This window comes from Petaurus breviceps, unplaced genomic scaffold (assembly GCF_028583685.1).
Source record: "Petaurus breviceps papuanus isolate PSGF00001 unplaced genomic scaffold, PetGlider_PUasm1.0 177, whole genome shotgun sequence".
Taxonomy (NCBI): Eukaryota; Metazoa; Chordata; class Mammalia; order Diprotodontia; family Petauridae; genus Petaurus; species Petaurus breviceps.
In genome coordinates this window covers 3,875,205-3,899,640 of record NW_027185776.1, presented here as the reverse complement: position 1 = coordinate 3,899,640, position 24,436 = coordinate 3,875,205, and the positions used below count along the sequence as shown (strand labels likewise).

General features: G+C 40.8%; 1 protein-coding gene and 1 pseudogene across 6 annotated transcripts in view; both read right to left on the bottom strand.

Moving 5' to 3' along the window:
• The window catches only part of ASB2 (ankyrin repeat and SOCS box containing 2), a 97,404-nt gene that overhangs the window by 10,180 nt on the left and 62,788 nt on the right, over positions 1–24,436 (bottom strand). For all 6 annotated transcript variants that reach the window (XM_069086019.1, XM_069086014.1, XM_069086016.1 and 3 more), the window contains 2 exons: positions 22,751–22,922; positions 2,745–3,306 (listed from right to left, as the gene is read on the bottom strand). In XM_069086019.1, the coding sequence (XP_068942120.1) occupies positions 2,745–3,306; positions 22,751–22,922 (734 nt within the window). The remainder of the gene's footprint in view (positions 1–2,744; positions 3,307–22,750; positions 22,923–24,436) is intronic.
• LOC138159710 (dual specificity tyrosine-phosphorylation-regulated kinase 3-like) lies at positions 20,074–21,568 on the bottom strand (annotated as a pseudogene).

Genomic DNA, 24,436 nt, shown 5'->3' with positions numbered 1-24,436 from the left:
TCTTTATTCCAGGTTCACTTCTCTATCTACTGAATCATCTAGCTTCCTAAGCTTCAACAGACAGCCAAAAGGGTCCATAGCACAAAAAAGTCAAGAATCCCTGCCCTAAATATTCATTCATCTATGTACAGAACACAAATTATTAGATAATAAGATAGAGTCCCTTGGGAAATTCACAGTCTAGTAGAGGGTTGAACATATCTAAAGAGAATGCAGAATATGGCATGACAAGCACATAAGAAAGGTGCAAAACCAAGTACCAAGTTTCCAAGGGGAGTCCAGGAATGCTTCCTTGAGGAAGCAGCATTATAAGATAGGGTTTGAAAGGATAAGCAAAAATCCAACCAGTTAATAAAGGAGAGAAAGAGAACTCCAGGTATAGAGAACTGGGTAAGCAAAAACACAGAGACTATATCTCTGCAAGAGGTAGAGAATAATCTCGGTCGAAGTAGGCTGATGTCAAAGTACAGAAGGCCTTGAATGCTAGGCAGTTTGAACTGTACTGAGCAGAGAAGATGGAACAATGAATTATCTTGAAAAAAGGAGTGATGTGACCAGATCTATGCATAATTAAGATTATCTTATAATTGTATTCAGGATGGATTGGAAGGGCTAAAGTTTTAAGGCAGAGATACCCAGAGTTCATTCAATTATTTCCCTGGTCCATCATCTGGGTATTTTAAAAGCTTATCCCAGGGAGAAAGTTTGGCAGGCAACTGTGAAAATTGGTGAGGCTTATCATCTCCTGCAAATGCATGTTCCTCTTCTCCTTTTAATAGAAAGGCTATTGACTTAATTCTAGTGCTCTCCTTCTGTTAATTATTCCCTATTTATCTTGTATATAGCTTGCTTTATAGATATTTGTTTGCTTGTTGTCTCCCCCAGTCATCTGTAAACTCCATGAGGGCAGGGATTATCTTTTCCCTCTTTTTGTAACCCCAGCACTTAACAAACGTTTATGGATTGATTATTGCTGTAGTTTAGATAGTTTGTAATGAGGGCTTGTACTAGGGTGGTAGCTGTGGGAATAGAAAGGAGACAGATATAGGAGGTATTGATGAACTGAAATTAATGGGACTTGGTAATTGATGGCATATGAGAGGTGAGGGAGAAGAAAGGGCAAAGATAACCCCAAGATCTAGTACAGCTTTTCCCAAGCTGATTTAGTTACGGAATAATTTTGTCTTTGAAATAAATCAAACCATAGTGCTTGGAATTTAAAGAGAACATAGAAACTACCTGCGTAGCCTTTCATTTTTCAGTAACAGATGCCCAAAGGGATGAAGTGATTTGCGCAAAGTAACCCAGATCTTTCTCCCCTATTAGATTTGAAATCCCATGAGTGCAGGGTACACATGGGTTTTGTTTCATCTTCACAGCTTCCTTAGTATCTAGGATTACTAGTGTTTTGCATATAGCAGGAACTTAATAAGTGTTTATTGAACTGAATTGATTAAAAACGTTAAAATTAATAACCCATATATGACTAATGTAAAGTTGCCCAGAACATAGAACAGCTCAAGAAATGGCATAGTTCTGCTGACTTCTGCCCTGATGAGGCCATATCTACAATTCCATGCTTCATTCTGGGCATCACATTTTAGGAAGGATATTGATAAGTTGGAACACATCCAGAGCAGCTCAGCTGGGTGGGGAGGGTACTAGAGACCATGACATGAGAATCACATGAAAGAACAAACACGAGATTTTTTTTGTTTGGGTTTGTTTTTTTTTTTAGAGGAGGGAGAGAGAGAACAATCATAATTACTATCTTCAAATATTTAAAGTGTTCATAGGGAAGGATCAGATTTGTTTTTCTTGATCCCAAGAGACAGAATAAGGAAATAAGGATAAAAATCACAGAAAAGAATATTGGGCATTTAAATCTCTTCTCAACCTGTACCCTTCCTGCCTTTCCAATCTTCTTTTACATTATACTTTGCCACTTTGCAATCCAATCTATACTGGCTTCCTTGCTAGTCTGCATATATAACATTCCATTTCCCGTCTCCATGCCTTTGTCTTTGCTGTGCCACATGCCTGTAATTTTACCTCAGTCTCTCAGAATTCCTGGTTTCCTTCAAGGCTCAAGTCAAGTGCCATATTCTACCTGAAACTTTTTCTGACTCCCCCTCTCCCCCCATCCTAATTGCTAATTCTCTCTTCCATAAAATTCCTTGTGTTCATTTTGCATATGTTATGTCTAGCTCTATATATTTACATGTTGTCTTTCCCCATTAGAATTTAAGCCCCCGGAGGGCAAGAATTATTTCACTCTTATCTTTGTATTTCTAGCACCTGATACAGGGCTTAGCACATAGTAGTTTGTTGTTTGTTTTGGGGGGGGTTGCTTTTTGGAGGGCAATTGGGGTCAAGTGACTTGCCCAAGGTCACACGGCTAATTTTTGTGTTAAGTGTCTGAGGCAGGATTTGAACTCAGGTCTTCCTGACTCCAGGGCTGCTCCATTCACTGCGCCACCTAGCCACCCCCAGTAGGTTCTTGATAAAGGCCTATTGGTTGATTAAATGTCAGGAAAAAATTTCCAACAACTGAAAATACACCAAAAAAAAAAAAGTGGAATGGACTATCTTGAGGTCTTTGAGTGTAGACAAGATAACCACTGTTTGGGGATGTTGGAGATGAGATTCATTATTTGGGTAAAAGTTGGACTCCATGACACATGAGATCCTCTCCAGCTCTGGGGTTCTGTGATTTTATGCTAGTCTTGGGCTCCTCCACCTACCTGGACGACAGTGGGTGATTTGTCCAAGGGCATCTCATTGAACCTGCTTGATGTGGTCTGTGCGGTGGGGTGGGGGCCATTCCCGTACTGACAGGTGAAGCAGGAATCACCATTACACCCTAGGTCCATGAGGAATTTCAGAAGTGAAAGACACTTCATGGAGAACATGATGGTGGCTGGGAAGGTGGTGGGATGGCTGGAGATGTAGGCGTCAATGTTGGCCCCGTGGTCCAACAGGAGCTGCATAGTCTTGAGGCAGCCATGGCGGATGGAGATGAGCAGCGGGTTGATGATGTCCAGGTTGGGGCTCGCCCCGGCCTGCAGAAGCATTTCAGTAGCATAGATGTTGTTATTGATAACAGCAAAGTACAGGGGAGTGCTCCGCCTGTCCTCGTACAAGCGGGACCTCTCGGGGGACAGGGTGGCATTGACGTCATAGCCGGCATCCAGGAGCTCCTCCAGAACATCGTCATTATTCCTCTCCGCAGCCAGGTGGAGGGGGCTTATCCCACTGCGCTTCACACGTGTGCGACTGGTCACAGGAAGCAGCATCTGAACAATCCTATAAAACAAGATAGAAATAAGTTATGGGATATCTCACTAAGAGTTTTACTCAGGGGCGGCTAGGTGGTGCAGTCAATAGAGCACTGGCCCTAGAGTCAGGAGAACCTGAGTTCAAATGTGGCCTCAGACGCTTAACATTTACTAGCCGTGTGACCTCGGGCAAGTCACTTAACCCCAATTGTCCTGCCTTCCCCCCTCAAAAAAAAAAGTTTTACTCAGAATAGGACAGATGAAGTATTGATTCTAGAGTCATGTTATTCTGGCATAGCAGAAAAAGCAATGGCTTTAGAATTTAAAAACCTGGTTTCTGGTCCTAATTCTGTATCTAACTCACCCAGTGATCTTAGGCAAGTCATATAAGCTTTCTGATCCTCAGTTTCTGTAAAAATAGAGGAGGCTAGATGGTACAGAGTCAAGAAGATCTGAGTTAAAATACAACCTCAGATACTTATTAGATGTGTGACCTTGGGCAGGTAACTTAATCTTTTTTTGCCTTACTTTTTTCTTATCTGTAAAATGGGGATAATAAAAGCACCTACCTCCCAGGGTTGTTGTGAGGATCAAATAAAATAACATTTGTAAAACACTTATTGTAAGCTCAATATAAATGTTAGCTATTATTATTGTTTAAAAGGTGTAAAGGGACCCTGCCCCGCCCCAGGGGCGGAGAAGAAGACTAGTATAACCAGGAGCCCATATATGGTGATAAATGCTGTTGGGACTGATGATGGGGCGAGAAGGGTCGGGAAGGGCTATAAAGGCCCTAGGGCGGAAGTAGAGGGGAGACGCCAGACGCGAGACGGGAGACACGAGACGCGATGTAATCAGTGGAGAATAAACACCCCCCAAAAACTCCCTCCGCTCTCTGTCTGGTGATTGTTCCCCTCAAGGGGCCGGTGACGACCGAAGACCCGGATATGGGTAAGTAGAGGACCGTAGGGCAGGTGAGGATTCCACGGGCAGAGGGACCCCAGCAAAAAGGGAATAATGTCATCTGTCCCACCTGTGTTGTTGCAAGGATCAAAGGAGGAAAAACCACGTAAAAATACTCTGGAAAACATAGCTGTTTTAGGAAGGTACTATTTTATTTTTAAAAATTACTTATAATTATTTATTATACATGGATACAGTTATTATCCATATTTATCCATACCCATATATAAAAATATATTTATTGTATAAATAATAATAAATTAATTATTAATATTATATGTTTTATTTTAGTATTTTTATACTATTATAGTCAATAATTGAGGCAGCAGAGTGCTAACAGAGGATAGAGTGCTAGGCCTAGAGTCAAGAAGAAATGCATTCAAATCCATCAGACATTGACCAGCTATATGACTCTAGGCATAGGACCTAACTTCTGTCTGCCTCAGTTACCTCAACTGTAAAATGAAGATAATAATAGCACCTACCTCTCAGAGTTAGTGTGATGATTAAATGAGTGTGTTTGTAAAGCATTTAGCACAGTGCCTGACACGAAATAGATACAATATGAAGTATAGCTATTCTTTTCTTTTTTGCTTTTTTTTTTTGGAGGGGAGAAGGTAGGGCAATTGGGGTTAAGTGACTTGCCCAAGGTCACATGGCTAGTTTTTTGTGTTAAGTATCTGAGGCCGGATTTGAACTCAGGTCCTCCTGACTCTAGGGCTAGTGCTCTATTCACTGTGCCACCTAGCTGCCCCAAGACTAGTAGTTATTCTTATTAATTTTACAGACTTATTATATTTCTAGTACCATGTAGGTATCCTGGGACAGAAGTATGGAGTAAGAAAGCCAAAAAAGGCAGGAAATATAACCCTTGTCTTACAGGAAATTTCATTTTAGCTGGGGAGACATTTTCTCTGGAGTCAGAGGACCTTGGTTCCAATCCCTTCTCTGATATTCATGACATGTGTGACTCTGGAAAAGTCATTTAATCTCCCCAGGACTTAGCTTCCTTATCTGTAAAATGAGGAGGTTGGATGGAACAGGGGCGTGCTGGAGCTTGATAAAGGTTAAATTTACAGTCTGAGCATTTACACTTAGGGAATCAACAAATGCTATAAAGCGGGGCTTGATTTATGGTTCTGGTGATTGCCTAGGGTCTACACTTAACCAAAGTATTAATTATTGTTGTTTTTCATGTTGACCTTGAATCAGGTAGGGTTCCTTCTGACCTCATTTGGAATTCTCTTGGCAAAGAAACTGCAATGATTTTGCCATTTCCTTCTCCAGCTCGTTTTGGAGATGAGGAAACTGAGGTAAACAGGGTCAAGTGGCTTGCCAGTGTCTGAGACTGGATCTGAACTCAAGTCCTCCTAACTCCAGAGCTAGCACTCTATCCACGGCACAACCTAGCTGCCACCTACCTAACCTAGTGTTAATGATGCAGACTAAATTTTAAGGTCCCTTTTTTTCAGAAAGCTGGTTGTTAAACCTTTTGCCAGTATACTATTACCTTTAGATCGATGATTCTATGATACATCCAGAGAAATTTTAGCAGTGAATTGTTAGCATCAATGTCAGATGGGCAGATTTAACAAACATAGAAATTAGTTTTATTATATTTATCTGATTTTTATAACATTGAAACTACATTATTTGAATTTGCTGATTTCTAAGGACTCTTCACATTCTAACATTCTATGTTCCAAACATTTTTTCAAAATTATACTAAGTCACAATTCTATAGCACTTAAGATTTACTGATTTCTTTCCTAAAAACTTTGCAAGGTAGGCGAGGGAAAAATAATTATCTCCATTTTAAAGACCAGGATACTGCATTTCAGAGGAGTGGTTTACTCCAGTTTACAAGACTGTTTCCTTCTACCCCCAACATTGAGTTCTATATTCTAATACATTCTATGTCCAAAAATTCCTTTCAGTTCTAATATTCTCTGGTTCTGATGCCATTTTATGAAGCTTATCACAAGGGCAGCTTTATAGAGTATAATCCTTTTTTCAAAGTGTGCAAGAATTCCAATTTGTTTTGAATGATTCTTAACATTTCTCTCCAATTGGATAAGGCTTATCAATTCATTAGAACTGAGAAGTGTGGTATGTGAAAATAAGCTGATTTATCCATATAGGCTGACATATATATATGTAAATTTTGAGATGATCTTATACATCAGAAAAATCAGCCAGAAATATCACTAGCTCTCTGAGGTGACTCGTGACAGTAAAATCCCTTTAAAAAACAAATATTATCTTGGAGGCCTAACAAAGGTATTACTGTCTGGGGAAGGATGCTATTATATGATCCTTGTATTTTTAGGCAGAGGAGTCCAAGAGGAATTAGACAAAGAACTGATGAGTTTAACTAGGTGGGAAGGGAGTCAGGACACTTGGTTTCTAGTTCTTATCCTGCCAGAAGATCACCTAGTTTGACCCCTCATTTGGTCCCTCAGAGAACTGAGCTTTAGGCACCATCCAAGAGATGGGGTCATACCTGCATCTGGGAAAAGGGAGGTAACACTTAGGCTCACTGAATTATTTTTTTTCCAGAAATGGCAAGAAAAACAGAGGAAACTTTGGATAAGCAGTTCTCCTTGGGCCTTTGTCTTCTCTTAGAGAAAAGTCATAGGAACATAGACCTTGAGCTGAAAGGATTTGTAAGGTCATGTAATTCAATTCATCCATATTTACAGAGGAGGAAATGAAGGCCCAAAAGGTTAGGTGATTTGTACATGGTCACACAAGTAGAAAGAGAAAGAGTTAACATTTGAAGTCCTCTGACTGAAAAATCATTTTTTCCCCTATACCATACAGCCCCTCTAGTCAAAATGTAATTATGATTAATTTGCCCAGAGGAACAGCTCATAACAGAAATTTTCCTTGTGATGGCCAAGATATCTAATTCAGAGATGTCCAATATGAGGATGGATTTCTCTTGGGAGGTAACGAGTTCCCCATCACTGGAAGTGATTAAGTAGCAGCCAGATTGTCACATGTAAAGAATGATATAGAAAGTCACTTAACCCCAATTGCCCTGCCTTCCCCCATCCAAAAAGACAAAAAAAAGAATGATATAGGGAAAGTGGTTGTGCCAAATGCCTTGGAAGGTCTTAAGATCCTCTCATTTTAAGATGCTATGATTCTGCACCCTCTTCCTTCCTTTGCATAGGTGGACTTTGGGCATGCAACTTAGTTAATATGTTGGTTAGTTTTAATAGATTACTTTTTTTCCCCCTTCTCTTTTTGATACTTAAAGTCAATGTGGTAGAGTGGATAGAAAGCTAACCTTCAAGACAGGACAACTTGGGTTCACATCCCACCTCTGAGACATCATGCATTTGTGACCCTGCCCTAGTCATTTAACTTCTCAGTGTTTTAGGTAACTCTCTAAGGCTGTAAATTGCAAAGAAAAGTGCTGACTTACATTGGTAGAGTTCCTTATACCAATGGAATCACAAGGCCACTCCCTACATTTATTTGTTTTAGTCATGTTTAATTCTTCATGACCCTATTTGGGGTTTTCTTGGCAAAGATATTGGAGTGGTTTTTCCCATGTCCTTCACCAGTTCATCTTACAGATGAGGAAACTGAGGCAAATAAGGTGAAGTGACTTGCCCAGGATCGCATAGCTAGTAAGTGTCTTGAGACTTTTTGAACTCAGCAAAATGAGTCTTCCTGATTTCAGGCCTAGGACTCTATTTATCGCACCGCCCTATGGTTATGATTCATTCTAAAGTATGGATCTCTGGAGGGAGAAGTAAAGTAATATACTGAGAATGAGAGGTGATTTAAAGACAAATTATCAATCCGATTTTAAAAGATTCTGACATTCTAAGATTACATAATTCTAGGAGCCACATTCTATAATTCTAGATTCTGTGCCCAAGGACAACAGACAAGGGCCAATCCAGAGGAACGCAGATTCTATTACAGACCCTAATCTTCACAGGTGACCACATCTTTTCACACATTTCAGTGGAGGGCAGAAACAGTTCATGGAGCAGATACCACGAAAACAGTTTCCCAGCTTACCCAAGTCCTGGCAAAATGAATTTTCTCTGGCCCCCTTGAAATCCGACACCACTAAGTCTCACACTATGACACCAGCAGAAAGTATTATCATTGGGATCATGGACTGTTGTTTCACAAATCAATCTTTCAAACCTACAAAGGAAATTTACACACCCAGGGGGACTCATTGACTTATAATTTCTGTTTGTGCAAGCTCAGGAGGCTTGATCTAGACCCGCAAAGGTGGCGGTCAGAAGAGGAAGGGCTGGGTGCAGTGGGCCTGGCCCTCAGCCATCCCTAACAAATACTTTGTCATAGCCATAACATTCCCCAAGCTCCTACTGCTCAGGGCCAGAGGGCTCTCTCTGCCCAGGAAGGGGTTAGCAAGGACCACAGAGGCAGAGCTGGAAGGCACCTTATAGACCATCACTTTGTAGCTTTTAGCTCTCTCACTTTGTAGATGAGGAAACTGAGGCCAAGAAAGTAAAATGATTTGCCACCCTTGTGGTCTTGCTTTTTTTGTTTTGTTTTGTTTTAAGCAATTGGGATTAAGTAATTTGCTCAAATTACATGGCCAGGTTTTTTGTGTGGGTGTTAAGTATCTGAGGCCAGAACTGATCCTGGGTCCTCCCAACTCCGGGGCTGGCACTGTTACTCACTGCGCCACCTAGCCGCCCCTCCAGAGGTCTTAATTGTTATTGTTCATTTGTGAGTTTATTGTCTTTGACAGCAAATTAGTTTTTCTCTTATCCAACTCTTTGTGACCCCTTTGGGGGTTTTCTTGGCAAAGATACTAGAGATGTTTGCCATTTCCTTCTCCAGCTCCTTTTACAGATGAGGGAACTGAGGGAGACAGGGTTAAGTGACTTGCCCAGGGTCACACAGCTAGTAAGTATCTGAAGCTGGATTGGAACTCAGGGAGATGAATCTTTCTGATTCCAAGGCCAGTGCTCTATTCACTGCTTCACCCAGCTGCCCCAAGGTATATCTGCCTTCAGGTTCACTGTCCTATCCACAGCCTCTCAGAGTCTGAGGTCAACAGACCTGGGCTCTAATCCTGGCTATTCCACTTAATAGGTGTATGACCATGGGCAAGTCATTTTTCCCTATCTGCATCTTAGTTTCCTTATTTGTAACGTATGGAAGATTGGTCCTCTAAGGTCCCTGATAATTCTCATACATACATAAATACATGCATACACACATATGTATGCATATATACATATTTGTATACATATATGCACATATTATACAAATATGTAGCATAACTATTTTTCTCCCCGTTGTACAGATGTAGAAACCGTGCCTCAGAAAAGGCAACATTTCACTCATTTCTTTTCTCTTCTTAGGAGAGAGGGAGGACATGTTGCTAGGGTTCTCAGAGCCTTAAATAGGAGAATGACATTGACTACCCCCTGCAAACTTTCAACATTTTTCCCTTCTAGAGAAAATAAAACAAAACTACAGTTTCCCATTAGAAGCTTATCTGTATACATAAAATAATTAGTCCCCAAGCATTCACCCAAATAATATTGCTTGGCCTTCGCTTAACCTCCAGAAATATGAGCAGGGGGGACACCTGCCTTCCCTCTCCTTTTTCTAGGACTCCATTTATTTGGAGTATTTGACAGTAAATAATGCTTCTGTCTTTGTTCTGCATTATGGAAGGACCTCACTGGGCAGCCACAGATGAAGGAATCTGTGTATAAATTAAATTTTTATAAAATTATTCATATTGCAAGCATACTAGAGGAGTACCATGGAGATTTAAAGAAACCCTGTGGAAAAGTAGAGAAAGTAAAGAATGACCCTAATGAGTCTTTTGTGTGAATATGGATTTTCATAAATCAATCTGCTTAGAGTAAGAAATACCTGTATATGGAAACTGGCAAAAACAGAACCGTAGAATATTAGAATAGAAGTTAGAATGGAGGGAAGGATAAACAAGCATTTATTAAGCTTCTACTAAGTGTCAGATACTGTGCTAAGGGCTTTACAAACATCTCATTTGACTTCTGCTAAGACCAGAATCTTAGCACAGAGAACAGAGAGGGTTAGGACTGGAAGGGCCCGTAGAAAGAGAATGTAGAAAGTAGAAGGTCAGGACTGAGAGGGACCTTCAAGATGGTTTAGTCCAGGGATTCCCAATTTGTGGATCATAGATAGATTCCAAGGGGCCCATGAATTTGGATGCTGACAAAATAAAAAAATTTTTAAATTACATCTTCATTTTTACTAACCTTTAGCTGAAATTGAGTATTTCTTTCAATTATTTAAAGACATTTCTGAGAAAAGATTCATAGGTTTCACCAACAAAAAGATTAAGGACCTAGTTCAAGGCCAACTCATCCTTTTTACAGACGGGGAAACTGAGGTCTAGAGAAATGAAAGGATTTGTTTGTTAGAATATAAAGGTGTGTGTATCCATATGAGCACACAATATATGAAATTCAAAGGAGGAATACTATTACAGAGGTAATGCTATCTCCATGGAAAAACAAAACCTTTCTCCAGCTAAAGGATAAATGTAACGAAATTGCATTTGGAGAAAAATAGCTTTAGCATTAGAGTCAGTTTTGGTTACAACACTAATTTCCTGAGCTGTTATTCATTGAGCTGCCAAGCTTTGATTTTTGTCTAGCTCTTGATTCATATTACATTAAAAAGAAAAGAAAAAAAACTTTTAAAAGCCATGGATTTCTGTGTATGTTAACCTCTTAAATGTAATCATTCTGCTTCTGTTTTATAGTGACTATGAGATATATACAATGCAAGTATATAATTATTTTCTCATTTAAAAAAAGAATATAAAGGTGTGGATGGTGTCAAAGACACAGGAATTTTGAAGCAACAAGGCTTCTTTGTCAGCATTATCCATAGGTCCCACACTCAGTGGAAAGCAGTGTCGCCTAACGGACAAACTGCCTTAGAATCAGGAAGACCTAGGGGCAGCTAGATGGCACAGTGGATAGAGCACCAGCCCAGTAGTCAAGAGGACCTGGGTTCAAATCTGGCCTCAGATACTTACTGAGTGACCCTGGGGAAGTCACAACCCCCAAATGCTTCCCCTCTACCTTCTACGAAAAGAAAATAATCAGGAAGGGCTGAGATTGAGTCTTGCCTATTACACAAATCTATTATGTAACCTTGGACAAATCCCTTAATCTCTCACTTTCCAAGTCAACTAAAAGTTGTGGAGATACCTACAGCTGGGTGGCACAATGAATAGAACACTGGGCCTGCATTCTGGAAGGCTCATCTTCCTGAGTTCAAATGCAGTTGTGTGACCCTGGGCAAGTCACTTAACCCTGTTTGCCTGAGTTTCCTTATCTGTAAAATGATATGGAGAAGGAAATAGCAAACCATTTATCTCTGCCAAAGAAACCCCAGATGGGGACACAACTGAAAGGACTTGAAAAAAACCACAACTTCCCTCTTTTAATCCTTTCATCTTTTTCCTGTCTCTAACTTGTTTGCTTATGTTTTGTTGCGCTTGTATTATCCCAATAGAATGGGAACTCCTTGAAGGGACTGTCTTTTGCCTCTTTTCATATGCCCCGTGCTTAGCACAGTGCTTGGCATGGTGCTGGGTATATGGTGGCACTTGGTAAATGTTCATTGACTGGCTTGACTGAGTGACTGAATCTGTACCATTAGGAGGAGTCTCCTCTTCTAGGGAGTTCCCTAGACCAATGAAATCCCAGGCTCACACACCCTGAGCAGGGAGGGTGTTTTAACAAAAAGGCAAACACCATGAAAATCAATAGACACTGCCCTCAGCAAACAAATTGTTGTCATTTCTGCGTTATGGAGACTTCACGCTTTTGCTCAAAATCTGAATGGTTCATTCCTATAAAATTACACACTCAATTTGCATGACTCCCAAGGGGTCACCATGGAAGATATTGTTCCAAATACCAGAGCAGTTAATAATGATTGTCTACTTGGCAGAAGAATTGGTCATTTCTAAAAAACATGTGGTGCTAGCTGCTCTCGAGATAGTGTGTTAACGCTTCATTTCACACCAGTGAAAAAGTCAGGTCTGTACTTGACCTCTGGACTGTGACAGAGATAGGACATTGTCATTAATTATATCAGTTATAATTATGGAAAGAGCTTTGAGCCAAGAATGAATCTAAGAACACCACACAAATCAAGTATGTCAGATTCATAGGCTCATAAATTTACAGCTGGGAAGGACCTGAGAGGCTCCTGAATCTGACCCTTTCATTTTACAGAAGAGAAGACTGAGGCTGATAGTGGTTCAGTGACTTGCCCAAGGTCACACAGCTACCAAGGGCCTGAGGCAAATTTGACTCTTAGTCTTCCGGATTTCAATTCCTGTGGTCCACCCACTAATCCATATTGACACCAATCCAGCCCAATGTCTCTAAAGTTCTGTGTGAGTGAAATAAATTGAATCATATCATGAGCACATTAGATTACACATGTAAAGCAAAAATTGTGACTGTCCCTATATATGTTGTGTGTATGTAGATTTTCATGTATCCAATTTTCTTAGAGGAAGAAAATGTTGTAGGTGAAAATTGTAAAGCCATAGAAGAATACCTGAGTCCACCGTCCAGTTTGCAAATCATAGAAAATCCCCCAAGCATTGTCAAACAGCTGGGGATCAGCATCTAGGTCAGATTAGAAGGTATTTAAGGCCAGGCACAGAGGTGCATAAGGAATAAGGACCCTGTCTTATCTGAACATGGTGTATCCATGTCCAGTAAGATGTTCTACACAAAGTTTTAATTTTTTGCGTTGTTGTTTTTAATGGACCTGTGACTTCCTTAGGGTAGGGAGGGACTCCCTCTGCCAAAGCAGATCAGAACCTGCTTTACAACTGAGAATCTGAAGGAATTCATGAACAAGCAAATTTCCAAGTCTGTCACTGAAAGCATTTCAAAACCTTTTGAATCATCTATTATTTTGCACCACCCCATAATCCCTGCCTTCATTAACAGAGATAATTATGTAATGTATTTATCTCTCTACCCCAGAAGAAGGGGCACTAGGTAATAGGACAACTGGAAAAAGTGAGTAATATGAGGTTCCCCCCAGGAACCTCAGCTGACAAGTGATAATTCCTATTTCTAGAACATGTTGAGGTCTACAACATGCTTTTTGTCACAAGTAGGAAGGACAAGTTTTTTATTTCTATTTTGCTAATAAGGAAACTGAGGCTCGAACTTTTTCAGGGTTGCATGGTTAACACGATCATTCGAACTCAAGTCTCCTATCTTCTAGTTCAGGGCTTAGAATAGGAACATCAGAAAGGGCATCTAGCTAGCTCTACCACTAACTTGCTGTGTGACCTTAGACCAGTCATTTAATTCATTTGGACTTCAATTTACTCATCTACAAAATGAGCAGTTCTGACTAGATGAATATTAATTTTGTTATTACTAACATATTTATACAGAGTTTTAATGTTTTCAAAGAGTTTATGGATAGTAAGGACAGGCTTGTAGACAGGTAGATAACTCTTTTAAGACATTAAGTTGCAGAGAAGATTCCAGCCAGCACTGAGAGATGGGGTTTCTTTATCCATAAGGAAAGGTAGCCAGGTGATGGAGTGGATAGAGTGCTGGGTCTGGAGTCAAAAAGACCTGAGTTCAAATTTGACTTCAGAAACTTCCTAGCAGTGGTCTGATCCTAGGCAAATCACTTAACTGCTTTTTTACCTCAGTTTCCCCATCTTCAAAATGGGAATAATAATACCTACCTCCAAGGATTGTTGTGAGATCAAATGAAATAATAATAATAATAAAGTGCTTAGCACAGTGCCTGGCATAGTAAGCACTATATAAAGTATATAGTAAGCACGATGACATAGTAAGCAATTTAAATTTTATGTTATTTTATATTTATTTTATATTAATATTATGTTAGTTGTTATTGCTGTTTGTCCTTCTTTTGGGGGGGGGAGGAAGGCGGGCAAGTAAATTGGGATTAAGTGACTTGCCCAAGGTCACACAGCTAGTGAAGAGTCAAGGGCCTGAGGCCAGATTTGAACTCAGGTCCTCCTAATGCCAGGGCCAGTGTTCTATTCACTGCACCACTCAGCTACCCCTGTCCTTCATTCTTGAAGAGGACCATGACATCAGGGAGGTGATACTATGACATGTAAGGGAATCGGACTTAAATGAGGCAGGGCTGTGTAAAGTCATCAGATTAATTTTCTCCTCTGGAGTGGAGACTGAACAACTGACTGTGGGCCATGAAGTGATATTAAGACCTGGAATCCCAATTATGACCTGGGTAATGAGTACCCCAGCTTCTCACAGAATTGGACATGCCCAAGAGGCTAGTATAATCAAATGGAAGTGGTATATTCAAAATAGAGCGAAAACAGGCAAAAGCGGAGTCTCTGCTCTGCATGAATCTATAGCAAACATAGAAATTGAGAGGAATGACACACCCCCTGAGCCAAAGCAACAGTTGGTACAGTCCACTGTAAAATGGAATGAGGGATATGATGTATTAACTGAGGAACAAAAGAAACATGCATGGTTTACTGATGGGACAGCAAAATATTTGGGCCAAAAAAGACATTGGAAAGCAGTGGCCTATAACCCATGCACTAGAAGGACTTTGGAAAGTACTGGGATAGGTGCAAGTAGCCAATATGCTGAACTTATGGCAGTATATCAAGCCATCAAAATAGAACAAGGAGGACAGTGTCATATATTCACTGATTCATGGGCGGTAGCTAATGGGTTAGCTACATGGATGCCCATGTGGAAAAATGAAAATTGGGAAATTCATGGTAAACAAGTCTGGGGCAAAGAATTATGGGAAGATATCTGGAACATGTCTTTGGTCACTGACTTGTCAGTTTTTCATGTAGATGCTCATGTGGCCCCCACCACACCAGAACGTGAGTACAATGCTCATGCTGATCAACTGGCAAAGATTGCTACTGAACATATTGTCCCTACTTTGACAACAACTGATGAGCCGGTATTAGCAAAATGGGTCCACCAAACAGCAGGCCATTTGGGGGTCCAGGCCACACACCAGTGGGCACAAGATTGAGGTATTAGTATCTCTCATTCACTGTTAAAACAGATAGCAGAAGAATGTCATATATGTCAATTGGAAAAGGAGCGAACTGTTCCTCGGGTAGTAACTGGAGAGATAGCAAGAGGAAAAGTCCCAGCCCAAATCTGGCAAATAGATTATATTGGTCCACTACCACTGGATAAAGGATGCAGATTTATATGTACTTGTGTTGACACCTATTCAGGTGTACTAGTAGCTTGTCCTTATAAGAATGCAACCCAGAAAAACACTTGTAAAACTCTAGATCTCATAAGTCTATATTATGGAACCCCAATGCAGATTCAAAGTGACAATGGGTCACATTTCAAAGGCAATGAAATGAAGAAGTATTGTATACTAAACAATATAGAATGGATATATCATATTCCATATTATCCAGAAGCATCTGGGTTAATTGAAAGAATGAATGGATTACTGAAAGAACAGTTGAGGAAGTTAAGTTCCAATAATTCATATCAACATTGGAAGGATAATTTGTTCATGGCTTTGCGTAATTTGAATAATAGACCATTGGGAGGAAGTACACCTCTAGCCAGAATGATGACCCCCAATCTGCAAATTAGAAAACAACAAACACACAAGATCCCAAATATTGAGTATTGGACCTTGAGGCCAGATGTCCCAGCACCGTACCCAGGACCACCTGGTTCGGTGGGGTATGATTTACATTGTTTAGAGGACTTTTGGTTGGACAGGAAAGAAATAAGAAAAATTTCCACAGGGATATGCATAAGAATCCCTAAAAATCACTTTGGACAGATTTTACCCAAATCAGGATTAGCAGCTCAAGGAATACATGTATTGGCTGGAGTAATAGATTCTAATTATCAAGGAGAAATTGTTGTAACATTCCAGAATTTAGGTGAAGGGCCCATACAGATTCACAAGAATGATAGGATAGTTCAAGTGATTATCGTTCCTTATAAAACAATGCCACTTGTAAAAACTAACCCTCCTTCCAAAATAACTGTCACAGGAACTGAAGGATTTGGTTCTACTGATAGAATAAAATCAGGAGCTAAAGTATGGGTAAAACGGAAGCCAGATGATGTTCCAAAGGCTGCAGAGATTATAGCATATGGGAAGGATAACACTGTAACTATTGTTTATTCTGGAGAAGATGATTACAAAATTGTACCCTTAACTCATTTATTCTACCGTGAGTGAGGCTACAATAGTCTGGTTATTGTCTCTTTGCTTCTTCTTGATTTTTTGTCTGTTCACCTTGTTTGCTAGATTTGTTTCCACAGGCTTGGTACCCTCCATCTGTAGATGCCTGATAGCTTAAGCTGGATGTCACCCCCTGTCTGCAACTGTGATGTGTCACCCTTGGACCTGGCATCAAGCATATTAAGAACTGACCTCTCAAATGGGACCCGTTAGTACAGGGACAGCTCTACATCCGATTTCAGCAGCAAGTAGCCATAGAAGAAGAGATCTTCACCCCTTACCACAAGATTTTGGGGCCCCATTTGTTCGGGGTGGGGGGAATGATGGGGAGCTTGTGCTAAAGCCCCACCCTAAAATATGGTTTTCTGTGTTTATTGTGTGCTATTCTTGTTATATTGTTGTGAAATTTTGTTGACACCAGTTGTTCCTACTGTATTTTTGCCAAGTAAGGGACATGAAAGATCTTGGGGCCGAATGTAGGGGTTATGGGATTTAAACATCTTCCATGTCCCATTGGACATGCTGACGTAGCAGGAAGGGGCGGAGCAAGCGAAAGCGAAAGCCAGAAAAAGCGAAAGCCAAGCTAGCATTCCTGTGGTGGCTGGCGGTGGTGGCGATGGCAGCTGCGGCAGCAGCAGAGACAGCGGCAGCGTGAAGCCCTTTTTGAGTTAGGACTGCTAAGGACTTTCTGCTAAGGACTCCTGCTGAGGACTGCCAGGGGACGGAGCTGCTGGGAGCGCGCTTCCAGGACGCTGGGTGGTTGCTGTGCGTGGGGAGAGGAGGACCTTTGCCTGAGGTAGCTCTGTTTTAAAGGCTTGAAAATGTGGGTGCTTTCTACTTTATCTACCTGTGCCAATATCATAACTACTCTGATGGCTTTCACTTTCTGGTTTTGGGACTCAGTCTTTTGGTATCTTAATAAATTTTCTAGTTTATTTCCCCATATGGCAAGCATGACGTATTTTGTAATGGATAATTATATCAGCATATTTGTAATCTCCATAGGCATTGTGAATATGGCATTGCTGATACAAGCCATCTGTGTCCAGTGGCCAGATTTAGATCAGGATGACTGGAGATGGCCCCCCTAGCTTTTATTATAATTATTCTTCATAATATAAGGTTAATCAAGGCACCTACCTCCCAGGATTGTTGTAAGGATAAAATGAGATAATAATGGTGAAGTGTTTAGCACAGTGCCTCTCACATGGTAGGTGCTATATAAATATTAGCTATCATCATCATCATCAACCCTGGGCAATTTAACCTCTGTCCACTTCAGTTTCCTTATCTGTAAAATGGAAAATACCGTAATAACAGCACCTACCACACAGTGATGTGGATTAAAATGAGATAATACTCTTAAAGTACTTAATACAGTGTCTGGCAAAAGTAAGTACCTCTTAAATACTTATTTCCTTCTTTCCATAATATAACAGTAATAATAATAATAACAATCTGACCTCAGACACTTCCTAGCTGTGTGACCCTAGGCAAGTCACCTAAACCATTTTGCCTCAGTTTCTACATCTGTAAAATGAGCTGGAGAAGGAAATTGCTAATCACACTAGTCTCTTTGCTAAGAAAACCCCAATGCGGGGGGTCCAAAAAGTTCAGCTCTACTGAAATGACTCAACAACAACAATAACAGTATTGTAAGGTATGCACGTATTTTAACTCATCTGATCCTCACAATCCCGTGTGATCCTGGGCAAGTCATTCAACCTCTCTCAGCATCAGCTTTCTCATCTGTACAATGGGAATGAAAATAGTACCTCCCTCACAGACTCACAAGATCTTAGAGTTGGAAAGGACCTGAGGGGCCAGTTAGTCTAGCCAATAACAACTAAAACTTCTCTGACAAGTGATGATTCAGCCTTGAAGACCCTACCACCACCACCAAGGACAAAGGGGAACAGCTAGTTCCCAGGGAAGCTCAATTCACTTACGGACAGCTCTAATCTTTCGGAAGTGCTTTAGTTAAGTCTGAATTTATCTATTTTTAGCTTTTGCTAATTGTGACCATTTCAGCCCTCAAGCACCTAAAAGCACAGATCCATTCTCCCTTCCAGGCACTTCCCCTAAATCTTCTTTCCCCAAGCCAAACAGCCCCAATTCCTTCAAATGATCCTTGGCTGCCCTTCCTCTGGATACTCTCCTGATTATTAATAACCTTCCTAAAATACAGTGCAGTTAAGCAAAAGAGTGCTAGGCCTGGAGTCAGGAATACTCAGTTCAAATGTGGTCACAGACACTAACTGTGTGACCCTGGGCAAGTCACTTAACCCTATTTGCCTCAGTTTCCTCATCTATAAAATGAGCTGGAAAAGGAAATGTCAAATCATTCCAATATCTTTAACAAGAAACCTCCAAATGATGTCATGAAAAGTTAGACATGATTGAAAAACAACAAAAATATAGTATCTAGAATTAAACACAATACTCCAGAGCTAAATACAAAAGAACTAGAGTCTATGTATCTCTTAATGTATCTAGCTTAAGATCACATTACTTTTTGGGTTGCCGTAATCACACTGTTGACTCACAGTGAATTTACATTCAGCAAATATTCCCAAGTCTCTTAGAAGCAGACTGCTGTCTAACTAGGCCTCCACTATCTTGTACTTGTGAAGCTGGGTTGTTTTATTTTTCTAACCCAAATGTGACTTTACATTATCATCTGTGCGTCCATGATCAATAGGAAGTATGGTATATTGGATAAAAGTTGAAATATGGAAGACCTGAGTTCATATTCTATCTTAGATACTTTTTAGCTGTGTAACCCTGAGCAAGTCATTTAAGCTATCTGGGCCTCACTTACCTCAATTGTAAAATGATGGGGTTTTCCTTGATGACCTCTAAAGCAGGGGCGTTTTAGTAAATGTTTAACAACCAGACTCTGGGGCAGGGGGGAATCTATGCACATACTTTAAATATAATCTCCATTATTTATATTTTATCAAGTCTAGACAATAATTTTTTAAATCAACCCTGATTTGTAGTGATTGTGATTTTCTGAGCTGTAAATGGTCACAACAAAAATTTAACCATCTCTTACAAGCAGGTTAGAGCTACCTCCAACACATCACTTTTCTAAAGCCCCAAATCTATGATCCTTTGGACTCACTTAATCTCATTGGATTTTAGGATTAGGAGATCTTTTTTTTAACCTATTTTAAAAAGTAATTTAATAGGTACTGTAATGTGGCTGAAACAATGTTGTTAGGTAATTAGCCCTTGAAAAGTTCATTTCCATACACATAAAAAGTTATACCATTAAAAAATCTTGTCTGATAAAAACAATGTCTCCAAGGACTCTGTATCTTCTAATTTGCAGGCTTTCAGGATGATTAAAAATATCATTTATGTGTAAACTGAGGTGAACAGGATTAAGTGACTTGCTCAGGGTCACATAGCTAGGAAGTATCTGAGGTCAGATTTGAACTCAGAGAGATGAATCTTCCTCACTCCAGAGCCAGTACTCTATCTACTGTACCCCACAGCTGCCTAGGCAGTATAAAGGTATACTGCCTTTAGTTTCTGACATGAAATTGGCTTTAAGATTGTAGATAATTTGGAATCCAATCCCTGGAAAGAATTCACAGAATTTACTGTCCGTTCCCCTAACATTTTTTTCTATAGGAAGAAGTCTGGGCATAGTTACTAATCCAAGTCTCTCTTAGAGCCTGAGCTGGGGTCAGGAGGATAGGGGTTCCCAATGAAGACATCTTTTCAAGAATTCTATAAACAAGCAGTCATCACATCCTTTCAGTATTGTCTCCCAGTCTTGGCTGCCTGGGAGACCTCACTTCTTACCCTGGACCGCCCTCCCAGATGCCTGAATAGTCACAGTACAATATCAGGGCAGACCCTTGGAGCAGATAAAGTACTTGGCATGCTTAGCTTGCTCAAGAAGTTTTGAAGAGGGCATCCCTAGAAGCTCTATTATATGAGCTAATTAGTCTTCCTCCTCCTCTCCAAGGAAGAGAGGTTATCTGGTCAAAACTTCTGTGAGAATGCAAGTCCAAACTCTAGACATCAATAGGTGTCCTGTATTGAATTCCCAAGATGATGTCTGGTGCTCTGTAGAAACATAGATGTATGTGTAGAGTTTCCAGTACTCAAAACAGATGGATCCCAAAGCCAACAATCTTGGTTACACTACAGCCATGCTGTTTTAGAAGAAAGTTTTCTGGTTTCGGGTCACAATGAATGATCTTGCTTTTGTGGAGAGCATCCAAGGCTTGTGAGATAAGAGTGAGAAATCTGTGTGCTCACTGGACACTGAACCCTTGAAACTTGTGCTTTTTGATCATCTCATTGAGGCCTATGCTTAGCAGTCCAAAGGCCATACAGACTTGGTTCCAGAATATAAAGCTTTCTAGCATGTGAATAACCTTCACACTGACTGTTTTATTCTGTTTCTTAATTTCCTTGGCTGCTTGTCGATGAAAGCACTTTTCATTGTGAACCACCTTCAGGGCAACAAACTGGTAAAGTTTATGGCCATAGGCTCGAGCTACCTGCCCAAAGCTACTTTTGTGAACAATTTTCAGTACCTCACACGGATGAGTGTTCTCAAGGTACATGACTATAGCCCCCATTAGGATCATCATAACTCCCATTGCTGAGGCCACCAATAAAGCCATGCATTCCATGGCATTCAGACCCACAAAATAAACTTCAGGATAATTGATGATTTCTAGTTTTCCAATCTTATGTTTCGGTTAAGTCTCCTTGACTCAACAGCTCTTATCTTGGTTGAGACTCTCAAGTCTTATTCCTGATAAGACTTATTTTTCGTTTGGTTTTTTTTTCTTTTTGAGGCAAGACAGATTAAGTCACTTGTCCAGGGTCACACTTAGCACTTGCAGGAGTCAGATGTCCCACTTTTAGTGCTTTGGGTGAATTATTAGATCTGCCAGTACTCAAGCTGTCTGAACTTTCATACCCTGAGAAATGGTAGGAGGACACTTTTCAGACATTTGCTGCTGTGTACTGAAGAGTAGCTGTCCTCCCGTTGCCAAATTCCCGAAACAGCTGTTGTACCTTAATGTCACTTCCATTTGGGATTGGTAGAGTGCGATCTTTTATTGCTGACTTTTCAGCAGTAATATTGAAGGCAAAAAAGGAAGGAGGATGGCAGAGGATGAAATGGATAGTGTCATGGAAACCATGAACATGAACTTGGGCAGTCTCCGAGAGGGTGGAGGATAAAAGGGTCTGGCGTGCTAAGGTCCATGGGGTCACAAAGAGTTGAGCAAGACTGAACGACAACAGCAATATAATCTTTAGAGACAGCTGGTTCAGAAGGGTCACAGACTGTATGTGAGCCAGGTGGACATTTGCTTTCACCCAGTATCATGAAGGTATTATACACACCACCCCCCAACCTCCACAACTCCTGGGCCAGGGTCAGACTGATCCCACATCCTTCCTCCTGGGCCCTTGGGCAGCACCACCCATCTTGGTACCTGGAACCCCTCCATAGTGGGGAACCGGGGTGTCTAGACAAAACTGCCTTAGGTCCCCAGCAGTGGCAGGGCTGGTGTGTGGGCCTCATCCTATGGTCAGGCATTCTTGACCTGGGGTCTGTGAAATTGGTTTTCTTTTTAATATTTTGATCATTATATTTCAACATAATTAATTTCCTTTGTCATCCTATACATTTTTGGGGGGTTTGCCTTTTTTTTGAGGGCAATTGAGGTTAAGTACCTTGTCCAAGGTTACATGGCTAGGTTTTTTTTGTTGTTGTTTTTTTTTTATGTGTGGGTGTTAAGTGTCTGAGGCCAGAACCGAACTCAGGTCCTCCTGACTCCGGGGCTGGCGCTTAACTCACTGCACCACCTAGCTGCCCCCATCCTATACATTTTATGTATTTTAAAATCATTATTTTGAGAAGGGGTTCATAGCCTTCATCAGACCTCCAAAGGGCTCCATGACACACAAAAAAGTTAAGAACTCCTGAGCTTTCTAAGGTTTCTTCCCACTCTAATATCTTAGGATCTTCTGAAGGATTCCCCCCTTCCTACCCACATAAGGCACTTTGTTCCCTAAGGGTAGGGTTTTCATGTGTGTGCACTTTAGAACATAACAGAATCAGTAACAATTCTCTTTTATTCCAACTCCAGAGAGAAGAATTCTCTTCCTCTGTCAGATCAATGACTAACTCTCCAAGAAAGAACTGTAGAAAGGGATATGGAGGGTAGGGATGGGGGTGTAGGGGAGATAAAGTCCTGTCAACTCACTTGTAATTGCCTCGTTTGGAGGCTATATGAAGAGGTAACAGCCCGTCCTTATTGCATTTGTTAGCATCCGCTCCCTGAGACAAGAGGAACTCCACCACTTCTTCATGTTCATTTTTACAAGCTTCGTAGAGGGCTGAGGCACTGTCACTGGCCTGAGTATTAATGTCCGCACCTGGCCAAGAACAAAAGGATCAGTCTAGTGCTCTGAAGACCTTGGCAAAATTGGGGAGGAGGCAAAAGTCTGTTTTGGGGTGCTGTTTCACAGTCTTCCCTCTTCTTTCAGTGTTTTTTTCTCCCTGACAGGGTTTCTCTGTTCTAGGTTCCTCCCATCTAAGAGGAAAGTACATCTGATGAACCCATGTATATTCCAGTACTGGTAATTGAAGACCCCACATTTCCACTGGATGGGAATGTGTACTGTACTGGGAGATCCCATGGGGATGCTGGCCTTGGAACCAGGAGAAGTACACTGAATCTGAACCCATAAAACCGAGGTCCAAATCACAGTTCTGTTTGGTACCCCCTTTTATTCCTCACTCATTCACCTCACATATAAGTCCCCATGATTCAACAACTACTGTCTTGGTTGAGACTTTCAAGTCTTATCCCCTGGACTATAATTTGCTCTGGAGTTTTTTGGGGGGCAGTCAGGATTAAGTCACTTGCCCAGGGTCACATAGCTAGTCATTGTCTGAGGTTGAATTTGAACTCAGGTCCTCCTGACTCCAGGGCCATTGCTCTATCCATTGCTCCACCTAACCACCCCTATCCCCTGGACTGTTGAGATAACCTTCTAAATGATCTCCCTGCTTTGAGCCTCCCCCTACTCCAATCTACACTCAGTGGAGCTAATCAGTCAAAGTAATTTTTTCCAAAGTGTAGATCTGAGCACGTCATCCTTCTACTCAATAAATCCAGTGGCTTTCTATTACCTGTAGAATCAAATATAAAGTTATCTGCCATTTAAAACACTTCACAACATAGCCCCTTCCTATCTCCACATACTCTGTGATCAAGTCCAGTCACTGCTCCTAACACACAATATTCTATCTCCTGTCTCTGGATCTTTTTAATAGCTGTCCCCTGTACCTAGAATGGGCAGTTAGGTGTTGCAGTGGATAGAACCCTGGGCCAGGAATCAGGAAAACCTGGGTTCAAATATGGTCTCAGATATGTACTAGCTGTATGACCCTGGACAAGTCACTTAACCCTGTTTGCCTCAGTTTCCTCATCTGTAAAATAAGCTGGAGAAGGAAATGGCAAACCACTACAATTTATTTGCCAAGAAAACCCCAAATGGGGTCACAAAGAGTCAGATGTGACAGAAAAAAAAATGAACTAAAGAAGGAAATGGCAAACCACTACAATTTCTTTGCCAGGAAAACCCCAAATGGGGTCACAAAGAGTCAGATGTGACATAAAAATGACTGAACAACAACATATTTAATAGGTACCTAATAAATATTTATTTAATTGAACTGAATTCTAACTTTAAAACTCAAAACACAATGTCAAAGGCTCTCTATCAGTTTCCCTTACAAACTTCATCCTGGTCAGGCACTGTTCACCCACCCAAGAAAAACACTTTTATTTACAAATGAACATAGCATATGAAGGTATGGGGGTGGGGGTAGACAAGAAATGCACACAGGATCAACAGGATGTATTGTGACATACACCTGACTT